General features: G+C 39.1%; 1 protein-coding gene across 1 annotated transcript in view; it reads right to left on the bottom strand.

The window, feature by feature from the left end:
* LOC104523713 (splicing factor, arginine/serine-rich 15) overlaps window positions 1-8,599 on the bottom strand; it is a 9,712-nt gene extending 1,113 nt beyond the window's left edge. The window contains exons 1-4 of the mRNA XM_029084599.1: window positions 8,441-8,599; window positions 8,233-8,313; window positions 7,947-8,135; window positions 1-88 (exon numbers count right to left, since the gene is read on the bottom strand). The exon at window positions 1-88 is cut by the window's left edge and continues 1,113 nt beyond it. Coding sequence (XP_028940432.1) covers window positions 1-88; window positions 7,947-8,135; window positions 8,233-8,313; window positions 8,441-8,456 — 374 coding nt within the window. The 5' untranslated portion in view covers window positions 8,457-8,599. The remainder of the gene's footprint in view (window positions 89-7,946; window positions 8,136-8,232; window positions 8,314-8,440) is intronic.
* Window positions 8,600-12,296: the final 3,697 nt, after the last annotated feature.

Genomic DNA, 12,296 nt, shown 5'->3' with positions numbered 1-12,296 from the left:
AAACCAGGCCGGGCACCCAAGAGGCCAGTGGATGGAGTCTGCAAGCCAACAACTGGGGCTGGTGGGGGCGGCGCAACGCCTTGAGTGCCTGAAACAAATGGACACACACACACACAAAGTAAAATCAGAGGCTGACAGGAAGAAAAAAACAAACCAAAACATTTTAATACTTTTAAAAAATGGCCTGCAATTATCTCAAAAAATGAGTAACACTGAAATACGTGGGGGGGAGAGGAGCCTGCAAAGTGCTGGTTTACAGATTTATAAGAGAGCTCAGTCCTTAAGCAGAAGTTTGTCTTGTGCTAGGAGTAATTAATATTCAAATAGTAGTAACTAATCACTTATCCCAACGGCTTCCTTTCGTGAAGAAGCCACTGCTATTTTGCAGGTCAGAGCTCTTTCTGATCTCCAGCTCCATGCCCTGCTTTGTCAACTGACTGCAGACAAAACGCCTTCCCAACAGGTGACGCTTTCCAGGCTTCCCAATTAACGACACCTCACCTCCTCTCCTTAGCTTTAAAACCTTGCTCCTCTATTATAACTATCAGCAAAATTGCATCTGGCCAGAATGCCTGAGATTTGAACTGGGTCATCAACGAGATTTTCAACATGCAGAGGAGGTGGCAGATGCAGTAAACTATGAAGGGAGAAGCAAGGTCAGAACAGGGCTGGGGTAAGAGCAGGAAATTACAGTGAGTTCAATTCACTGTTTTAGAGAAAAGGGATACATCAAAGTTTAATTTCAGTAGAAGAAACCTTGCGATGTAAACTAAAAAGAAACGCAACAGGTGATTTCTGGAATTTCTTTTAAATACAGTTTCTATCCCTTATAGCACGTATCCAGCAACAACTATCTTCCATCTTTATTTGTGGACTATGGTTTTAGCGTGGTCTTTGTGAGAGGAAAAAATAAATAAATAACTCTCCAAACTACCATTTGAAGAAGCTCAGCCCAAAGCCTGCTGGCATCAACACATGAAGCCAAAATGAACTGAGGATTACCAAGCTCCAGAGGAGGACTTCACACCAGTGTGCCGGCTTATCTTGCGTGCCTCCTTGTGTCTGACCTCCTAACAAACACCACTGTCTCCCGCACTCTGTGCCTTTCATACCGGGTCTCCCTGCTCTTTCTGCTCACTAGCAGTCACACACCTAAGAACAAGCTCTGTATTTGAGAAAGGGTGTTTGTGGGGTTGTTTTTTAAAACTCCCAACTGAAATTTAAAGGGATCAACTGCTGCCCAGCAAAAATCCCTTCTAATCCATCTTGCTCTCCTTTATAAATTTAAGACTATAAATAATGTTTTGTTTCCACATATATTAATAAAAATGAAAGTTAAGAATGCAGGTTATGTAAAATTTTGTATCTCCTGCTGTGGGTAAAAGTAGAATGTGAAATGGCTATGTAGATTAATACTAGAATTAAATACTTGGCAGTATCATCAGTGAAAACTGCACTTTGATTTCAGCTTAATGAGCACAGTGGAGCAGACATCCCGGAGAATCTTCCAGTCAGCTATCATAGCTTCCCTCTTCCTCCACCCCATTTATTCAGCATTTCTATCCCCAACATGCCTGAGCCTTCTGAAGAACGTACATGTTGCCCATTCACCAAACCACTTCTTATGCTTAACAACGTCTCTAACAGAAACCTTTTCATCTGAGTGCTCTTCACATTCACATTAGAAGGAAATTATATTTTGCCGATCAGAAGAGGTGACAAAGATGTGAATATTCTTCTGGTCCACAATGTCATCTTACCTTCCTCTCCAAGCAGTCACTTTTAAGACACGGCTTGATAGGTCACACTTTTTGAAAGAAATGTTCCAGCAGCAAGAGTATTTTCTGTTTTCTTTTTTCCCTTCTCAACTTTAAAATCCACAGCCCGCCCCCTCCTCCTGTTTGTAAACAGGGCGGTAAATCACCTAGCTTAAACTCCTCCCATGAGTTAGTACTACAGCTCTGACAACACAGACATATGGCTAATGTTGTCTTCCAAGAATGTTATTTTGCTCCGTTCTGTTGGTAAGTAAATTCTTCCACAGAAGATTAAAAATAAGGCAGAAAGGAATAACTGAGATCTAATGAGCTGAAAGGATAAGCACACACTGCTGCTCTATAGCAGCAGAGTAGATGTGGCTTCTGGCACCATGAACGTGAGGCAAGCGTGAAGTTGTTTTAAATTCAGCAAGTACGAGTAATTCAATTTCTCTACCGTATTTCTACCCAAAATGTAGAACAGAAGCAGCATAATGGCACCTGGAAGTCATTCTCTTTCAATCCGGACTGCATCAGCAGGGCAGCTGAACACTTATTTTAAATCGGCCCGCTGACATTTTCAGGCTGAGGGACACTGTAGCAAGTACTATTGGAGTTTGCTCGCTGTGCTGACACACCAGGCACTCATTAAAACTTTACTCCAAAGAGCCGCCCAGAAACACATCCAAGGTTCCTGAAAATGCTCAGTACAATTAGTGATACAGATTGCACGTGCGGTGTCTAGGAAAGTTTAAAGCCCTTTGTCATCTTACATAAGGAAAGACAATATGTAATATTTAAATAGTTTGTCAAACTTGAAGACATCCCACAGCTCCTAGAGAAGCAATGGAGTGATTTACTGCCCAGCTCGTAGCTGCGCAGACGAGTGATGGAATTTGTCTGTATTTTATTCATTTGTTCATACCTGTAAGCCTTTTTGTAGGAGCTAACCTTGTCTTCTTACCTATGGGTGTGAAATACGCCCAGCCCTTTCACCAGCTGCTTATTCTGCTCAACTTGGCTAAGACATGGCTTTTATCACAAGCCATGGCTTTCCATACTGCCGAAATAATCCTCAGACTTTACACCTAATACGTTAATTCTGTTCAAATGTGCAAAAATAGAGATTGCTTTCATAACTTATTTTTATTTGTAACTTTTCCCAGTGATGCACAGTGAAAGGTCCTCAGAACTTGTGGCCAGGAAGAACAGAGATGCAAGTGTACTATGAAAACACATCGCCAACCATGAGTGTTGTTTCAGAGGTGCAAGAACAATCACACAGCGTCAAAAGTTTCATAATTTCACTTTACTCATCAGACAGAGCCCAAAATGCTATTGCTGTCCTGAAGGGTCTTCTGTCCACAGAGGTCACAGCAATCGCCCTCACTGTTTTGATAAATTACATAAAAAGACAGATTTCTGTGTCACTGTAGTCCCATTTCTGATTATCTTCTCTTCTGGCTGGAAAAAGCCCATGTTCCCTTCTGATAACTATCAGTGTTACAAACACTAACAGAACTGAGAAGTGTAGCATCTGTTTTGGTTTTCTGGTTTTTGTGTTTGTTTTTTTAAACTGAACTGTGCTCAGGAAGTGATTACAGTGTCTCTTACAATCCACTGAATTATTCCTCAGCTGTGCAGTTACAAGAAGTGGAGAAATGGTGTTTTCTGTATCTGACACAGCAGTCCTGCTTCACATACACCTCCTTTGCAAATCTGATGGGAATAGATATGAGAACAAGAACTCAAAAGCTTATGATCCCAGCAGAATGGGCTAAAGGTTTACACTTTGAGCTTGATGCTGATGTTCTGCAACATTTAGCATGTCACATTAATTCTCCTGTTGTTTTCCAGGGGAGAATGATGCATCTTATAACTAGAACATTAAATACTACTAGAAAATTACTGAAAGAGGGACAATGTTGTAAGTTTTGTGTCTTTTTCTGGAGTTTGATACAGAATCCTTTAGCCCAGGCCAAGACTGTAATGGAAGAAGCCTAAACATCAGTTCACAGCTGAAAGAACTTGTCATAAATACCAACATTTTTCAGGGTAGTCAACGTCCACCACTGAAGCCAGCTAGAGCTTGCTCCTATTCATGTAAGGTGCTTCAACAAGGATGTAAGAGTCAAACTGCATTACGTGTAGTGTTGGTTACTGATATTAAGACTTCTAAAATTCCTGCTTTATAAAATGATCCAGGTCAAGGGAATCATCAAGGCAAAACTGAATTCCATAAATGGTGCTTGAGAGTTCATGTTCCCCTACCTCTGAGTTCTCATTTGGCAGTATTATGAAAGCAACAGCCATATACATAATTAACAAACATGCAGTGTTGGATATGCTTTTAAAACAGGCTACGGTTTTAAAACATTCGGAAATGTATTAGGTTTAGCACTGTTCATATCCTGTATTAATAAAAAGCTCATCCTTGCTGTGAAGGAAGTATCCAGTTTATAATACAGCAATCCTCTGATGAGCTCAGAGAATTCTGTAGTGTGTCTCTTACCATTTAATGAAGATGACAAAAAGATCATGTAGTTACTTAAGAACAAACCAGCAAGGGAGAAAAGAATAATAATTCAGCATGTGTTAACAGGAAATGAATACCAAGTTTGAAGAGAACAACAGTTATAATTAATCTTTGATAATATATAATTATCATTGTAGAAATCTGGGTAAAAAGAGCACTAGACCAGAATCTACAAACTGCAATATGGTATATTTAAACAAGGTAATAGATCACAGAATCTGAATATTTGAAACACAGCATCTGCAACAGCAGTTTATTACTGGTCCAAATTACAGCATTTGCTCAACACTAAGAACAAGTTGGCAAATCAAAAATTATTTTAAAGCCTGTCACTTTCTGCAATATGCACTTGTAAAAGGAGTCTAAAAATACCTGCTTTGCAGATCCTTTAAAAAATGACATTATGAGCATACACTCAGAAAACCAGTTACAATCTGGATAATCTTGTTCAAATTAAGAACAAGAAGCTACAACAGCAGCAAATATGATCAAAGATACAACTAAATCAAAACAACACGAGGGTGTTTTTTAAAAATAAGCACAAAAAATTCAGACACAATGTCCACGAGGGATCACTCCTCTGAAGCACAAACACGTCTTTGTTGGAAGTGATGAAAGAATTACATTGGAGGAATGAATGAAATTAGTAGAGATGAAACAGAATGTAACTTACATTACTAAGAAAGCATATGAAATCTTACAATAATCAATTTAGAATTACTTTGTAACATATCTTCCATATAAAACCTGAACAGATAGATAGATAAGTGTCATTTTGAAGTTACAAAAATTAGAAAAGAGCTCCTGCATTGGTACAGATTACATAAGGTGTTCTCAAGCAAGGTTAAGTTCAGATTTCTATGACAGTCTCTTCAAAGCAATCTTCAATCCTTGAATTCAGCCTGCTGAATTAAGTTCTTCTATCCTGCCCAAATATCCGAAGAGCACTTCTTCATTCTTCATGTTACACTAGTCAAGCCCCTTCATCCCTATTTCCCCAAGCAGAGTCCTCATGACATACTTCATGATGCTGTCAAACAAATCTTTCTTCCACCTTCTTATCTCAGCTTGGAGAGCCACATCATGGGAAAGTTTAACAAGCAGTTTGAGGAACTTCTTGAGAAACCAGTCACACAATCAGTCATCTATTCAAACTGCTAAACCATATACTTGTGAACATGAGGTCCTTTTGCCTGAAGCATTTCCCCTGTCTGCACCCTCCCAGGGCTAACTGGGGGTGATGCTGTACCTACTCATTAACTTTGTCCACTTCATTTGCCTCTGGCGTGTACAAGACCACAGGTCGGACACTAAGGCTACATTTAAACTGTTGAACCTGCAAGTACTTCTGGGCTTCGGGACCAGGATGCATATGTAGATTGCATCTCATGTCCACACACGTGGTGAAACCCTGGCACACTCCATTTCCCATGCTTTGATTTCCCTAGGACTGAAACCTGACACAGAGAATGAAAAGGAAGGAATGACGATGCAGCCTGGCCAGCTCTTGGAGGATGGGGAGGGCAAGACTTCAAGGGACACTTCTTTGCTATCTAGATCAGCATGAGTAGTGGAAAACATCACCTCTTTCATGTAGTCCTTCCAGCCTAAGGAGAGACCGGATCTGGACTCTCACATGCAGAGCTGAGCTCAATTGATAAGTGCATCAAAGTGGTTTTAAGAAGACAGTTTCATTTGTGTTAGTGTACTGAAAAGTTTTAAAAGCAAAGACAACTGATATTAATCTTTTATCTTCCAACACGTAAAATATTATAATCTCTTCCTTCTAGTTTTCTTGTATTTTATATCAGACTGTGAACAGTCACCCTTAACTACAAAATGTCAGGAGGGAAGGATTTTACATAACTCCTTGACTATAAATAGCTGCTTCTTGAAATAAGACATTCGTCAACGTAAAATGCTACTACTTCAGTAAACACACAGATCTCAACTATTACTTCAGGACTACTCTGTAAGCTCCACCTGCAATCTTATGAAAAGAAAAAACTCTCCTACCCCCTTGCTGATGTGACTGAATGTTGAGAGAAGTCACTCTGACCACACAGACAACTTCATCTGCCTCGACTATTCGGTAAACAAGTTAATAAAAACAAAGGCAAGTTCCTGATCTTCAGATTTATCAAATTCAGCTTCACTGAATTTGTAAGAATAAAAAAAGCAACTGTCCAAGTAACTAATGTGGGTATATAATTTACTTCAATCTTAATTTTGTAAAACCCTGTTCTGATGTGTATATTGATACAGCAAACTGCAGAGTAACTTAACATATTTCAAAGGCTTGGAGTAAAAAGTTCAAGTTACGCCGTACAAGACGTAGTACCTTGAAACTTCAAAAATGTGGTAATGTTGTATTACAATTTCAAAAAATGTAAGTTTATCATTAAGATGTGAATGTCTTAAATGCACAGTCCAATAATCCTTATCACTACAAAATTATCTCAATCCATGGTGTCACAGCAGAATTTTTTTAAGCTTTTCTCTGTTTGCCAGGTGTCCAAGGCACTCTCAAACAATTAGCTGCATATCTACTTTGATAGATTTTAAAAAGCAGACTGATTTTCAGAGAGAAGCAGCTCTTCACTTTTTGAAAAATGCCTTTTAAAAGGGTCTTATTTTGAGATTCCAACATGAAGGATCCAAGAATCCCTAGTGATATCTGGAAAATTTAGCCATCAAATTGAATAGAGCAGTAAGCTCTCAGGGAGACAAATCTTTGGGTTTTTTTCAGCGTACACTGTAAAGTTCTGGGCAGAAACACACTAAACCAAAATTGTCTTTTCCATTCACTGTTAGGCTCTCATCTAGAGGACTGAAATCCCACACATGTAATAATCTCATTAAAATTTGTAGGAAACAAGTCTCTTGAGTATATTCTTGACACTGATCCAGAAAAGGCCATCCTAAAACAAGTATTTAGCAGGCCTCTGTAATGTTAAACAGGACACGCTCCCTTTAAAAATCTGAGCAAGTTTGTATCATATCGTGAAAAGTAATTTATGTAAGGTACCCAAAGTTAGCTTGGTTTTGCTAGTCAAAATACCATTTTGTAATGTTTAAATAATGTAACGTATCATTAAAAAAAGGTTTCAAAACCTCTAATACTGCAGGGCTGAATAAAAGCTTTTGGGGTGGTTTTTTTTTTTTTTTCATTTTATTAAAATAATTTATTCCATACATAAAAGGTATGCCATATTTTCACAGATTTTAAAAAATACACTAAGGAAAATATTGTTTCTCTGTAAATTAATTTTATACATGTAATAGTTGAGTCTAAAACATAGTTCGTATGTCATACAGATGTTTTTTGTCAATTAATTTTCTCTATGGTATAAATCTGTATTTGTTAAAATCAGAGAGCATTTCATTCTGTCTTGAATTTGTAACTCAAACGTTACAGCTTTTTTGTTTCTTCAGAAAACAAATCTTCAATAATAAAAAAATAATTCCTGCTCCTTCTGTGCAAAATCAAGCCTCTAAAAATGATTTAAAAGCCAACAGAAGGGCAGAGATTTCAACAAGTTTAGAAAAATGTGCTTTACTTTCCTACAAACTGTGAGTCAGTAGCAAAATCAAAACCATATTTTCAATTCGGGGAACAAGAAACTGAAGAATAGATACAAAAATAAACTTACCAAGAAGTGGAATACCTTGGGTGACAGGAGCAGGTACATTAGTAGGTGCTACAGGAGGTGGAACAGTCCCATATATTTTGGAACTATCGGTAGTTTCAGCATTCCCTCTGGATCCAGAAACCACTGTTGGGATGGGATTTCCTACAGATGAATCTTTTGTAGTGTCTTCATTCACACCAGTTGCTGTAGCTAAGAAATAATGCATCGACATATTAAAAAAAGTCAGCTTCTCTGCTTGCACGACACCTTCCTTCTACTGCTGCTTGCCCAAGATTTAAACACTTACAATTTGGGATGTTTACTGCTGGAGTGTGAGGAACAGATACTGGAGGAGTTATAGGTGGTGGTGGTCCAGGAGGAAGAAAGCCTATAAAAAGGTATATATGAACACTGAGTATCACTTGACCAAAACATACTTATGCAGTTTATATGGCAGATGCTTTTATTTGTTGTATGGTTAAAAAAATAACATTCCCTGAAATATATAAATATACCTGGAGGTAAATGCATTGGGTTGAAACCAGGTCGTAAAAATGGAGGTGGTGGTGGTGGTGGCACTCCAGGAGCAAATCCAGGAGGTGGGATTCCTAAAGGCGCGGTGAAAGCAGGTGGTTGGAGTGCACCAACCACAGGAGGAGCTGATGGATGTGGTGGAACCTAAGAAAAAAGGAAGGGTAAAAACATGTTACCTCAAGACTGAATTGATTATTTGCTGTTCAGTTGTGGACCACTGTCTTCAGTGCTTCATCCATCAAAACGAGAAAACTTAAGCTACCTTAAATTACTTTGCAACAAGATGACTTAAATAACTGGTCTAACTAGCAGTCAAGTAACTCCTACAACTTAAAGTATCAACACTAACCTTGTTTGCATAACGATAACTCATCTAAATATACCCTTTTCACAGTAGCTGGAATTAATTTTTCCATCCTGCATGATACACTATAACGCACACAACTTTGGAGCAACTAAAAGCCTTTCTTTTTCACTACCTGAGTTTGTGTATTGAAAAAAAAAAAAAAATCTGATTTATAATTGCTCTGAATGAAAACTGATTTAAATTAAGTTGGTCCTTAGACTCATATTTATGAACTTACTACAAATACTACATTAATTGTGTGGGAATCAAAAGGAAAAAAAGTTTAATCAAAATATACTTTGCATTTAAAATTGATTTATTAAAGCAAAGGAGGGCTGTGTAGTCAAGTGATCATAACTGACTCACCTCCATGAACACCAAAATTTCAGAACTACTACACCAAGACCCTTCAGAACTCATTTTTTATTTCTAAAGAAGGAAAAGCCTTTACTGTTTTATTCTCAGAACTGAAAGAAGCAGCATTAAACCAAAGTAAGCAAAATATTCTCCTTAAACCCGAAGAAGATGCTAAAGCTGCCAAGCATCTGATACCACTTCAAACTTCTGTTCCACGTTCTTTACCAATGGCTAGGTTAGTGAGCACGACAGGACTTTTACTATTAGAATTTTAAAATCAATTAATTATGACAGGCTTTAATTCACCAGGCTCATCAGTAGATCACTGCTTTTCATTTTTAAATTGGTAATTTACTGGCTTATAATTACCTGCTGATTAGGCCCTGGCCTGAACTTAAGCTAACTAAGCAGGATGTGAGAAACTACTGGATACAACACAAGAAATCACCAGATGTGACAGATAACAATGTGAGCAGCTGACACAAGTTACAGATGGCACCATGAGGGATGGCTGGATTCTGCAGGTGGTTAAGGGGGTGTTATGTCAACACCCGCCAAACTTCAGAGAGAAGAAGAAAGGAGCACTGGGGACTAGGAGCTTGCAAGGCCAACAGCAGACGTGTAAGCATACCTAGGAGTACCATATATAAGGCCAAGACTACCTAGACCAACACTGAGTAACCCTAGAGGTGTTTCCATTAATCACAGTTGAAGCTTTAGAAAAAGTGCTCCAAAACCACAGTAACTAATCATCTCAGTAGGTATTTCTGTTTGCTTTACAGGGCAGTCCTTCAAAGTACAACTTAGAAAATTAGCTAGACATAGCGACAGATCTGTTGCTTGCAGTAATGTTTGGTGAAGCGAGAGTTCACGTACAGAGCATGTACACACCAGAAGGAATTGAAGAGGGGTATCAAGAAGGCAAAAAGGTTTAAAAAAGAGGGGAAACTTGCTAAGTGCTGTCAGTCCCTAAGTAGTTAAAAGCTGAGAAAACTGTGGATGAAGCATGTGTTCACAATGGCTTGAGAAGGTATAACGAATAGTAAAATATTATGATGGAACCAGAACAGAAGGAACATCAAAGGAAGATGATAAAGAGGATATTAATACCCAATTATCCAAGCTTAACTGCTGTACTTATTTTTTTTTAAAGTTAACCCACTCTTACAAGTTAAAACTTCCCTTTAAGCAGAAAGAAAAAAGGAAGGTGGTAAATATCTGTGCACAAATGTCACAACATCTCATTTAAAATATAATTTGAAGCTTAAGTTTATCTGTTAAAGAGATGGAACCAGTGGCTAATAAACACCGACAGACAAGAAACACATAGGACTGGTGCACAGCTTCAGAATAACTGGATAAAACAGAGTAATAAAAATGCTACTGGGGAGACCCTTTATTAATGGGGAGACAAATACTGTGAAAACCTGATATTTTACTAGCAACATTAGAAACTGAAATAACTAACCTCTCAATAACTAATGCTGACTGCCAGGTGCATCTCAATGAATGTGTCTTGTGTTCAGGTACAACTATTTCTTACTGCACACCTCCCAGATGGAGACTTGAAGGAGAACCATTGGGCCTGTGTACTTAAGAAGCACAATCTACCTACAATGCTCCAAGACAAGTAAATATGTATTAAGTACACCTGGAGTCTCTGCAAAGGAGGAGCCTGCCAGTTTCAGTAGGAAGGGTACAAGATGGATACTGGACCAATGCAAAACTTAACACACCTAGTTATAGGGAGAAGCAGCATGTGGGATTGATAAATACATCAGGGAATTTGGGAGGTACACACTCAACTTGCACTCTGGCTTCTGGCTGAAAACCCTTTAAATGAAGAAAAAGGACTTTGGGTGGGATTGGAAAGGGTGGCCACAGCAAAGCCCCTGGACTCCAAAGTGTAACCCTGGCAAAGCCTGAGCCATGGCTGACTGTAAAACAGTTTTGGTAGGGTAACACCAAGCTTCTCCAGGAGAATGGAACACCAACTGCCCAAAAGCCTTGTCAATAAATACTTAACACAAATAACATAAAAAGTACTATTAACTAAAACAACTCTCAATAATTAAAAAAATAGATTTAAGCCAATCTTGGACATGGTAATATGACTTAAAAATAAACACAGACCCATCCTCAGAGTGGACCACTGAGGTAGAATACTCAGACCTGCAGGAGTAGAACCAGATTCAGCAACAGCTGAGATCTGAATCTATAGGCAAGAAAAGGGTTCATTCCAGTGGCATAACACAAGAGAATTATTCCACCTATCTTGCCAACAACCCAGGACTCTGGGGCCGAGAAGATGCTGTGTGCACTACTGAGGCCAAAAAAACAGACTTACCTATGCAGGCTATCATTCTTTGAGGGACATTACTGATTTGAAGTGCCTTACTACATAGAGGCTGCATTCACAGCTCAAGGTGATATGGCAATAACAGGTCAGTCTCAGTTAGTTCCACCACTCACAGGTGGTAGGTGTCCAGCAGAGCTGGGCTCCACCCCATGCAGGGGGGTAGCACAGAAAGCTCATTCAGGCTCTGCCAGAGAAAGGAGTGAAGCAGCTCCTTCCCATCCTGTCTTTAAGCATGGGAAGGTTAGGGCTGTGGGCAGATCACCAAGCTGCTGACTAGGCCCTGGCCTGAAGTTAAGCTAAATGAGCATGAGAAGTTTCAACAGAGAAACTGCCAGACTAACAGATAACCATGTGAGAAGCTGAGTTACAGATAGTGCCATAAGGGATGGTGAGATTTTGCAGGTGGTTAACAAGGTGCTTTGTGAACAACAGCCAAACTTCACAGAAAACCAGAAAGGAGCACTGGGGATCCTACCAGGAAAAGGACCTTGTGAGGCCAACAGTAACCATATCCAGGAAAACCACATCAGGACAATAATACTTAGGAAATGGTATAATAAATAGCAAATCTGGGCAGATCGCAGCAAAACTGGGACCAACATGGAAAAAATAATTAGGGGAGAGTTGCTTACTTGGGAGGAGACTGGAGTGGAGGAAGGAAGGAGAAAACACAACAAAAGAAATGAAAAAAGGGGGAGTAAGGTTATGGGAATCACGCAGTCAGAGCTGTTTGGGGTTATGTGCATTGGACAGTGGGATTGAGTGCACCCTCAGC

Source organism: Antrostomus carolinensis, unplaced genomic scaffold (genome assembly GCF_000700745.2).
Source record: "Antrostomus carolinensis isolate BGI_N321 unplaced genomic scaffold, ASM70074v2 scaffold19124, whole genome shotgun sequence".
Lineage (NCBI taxonomy): Eukaryota > Metazoa > Chordata > Aves > Caprimulgiformes > Caprimulgidae > Antrostomus > Antrostomus carolinensis.
This window is presented reverse-complemented; position numbering and strand designations above follow the sequence as displayed.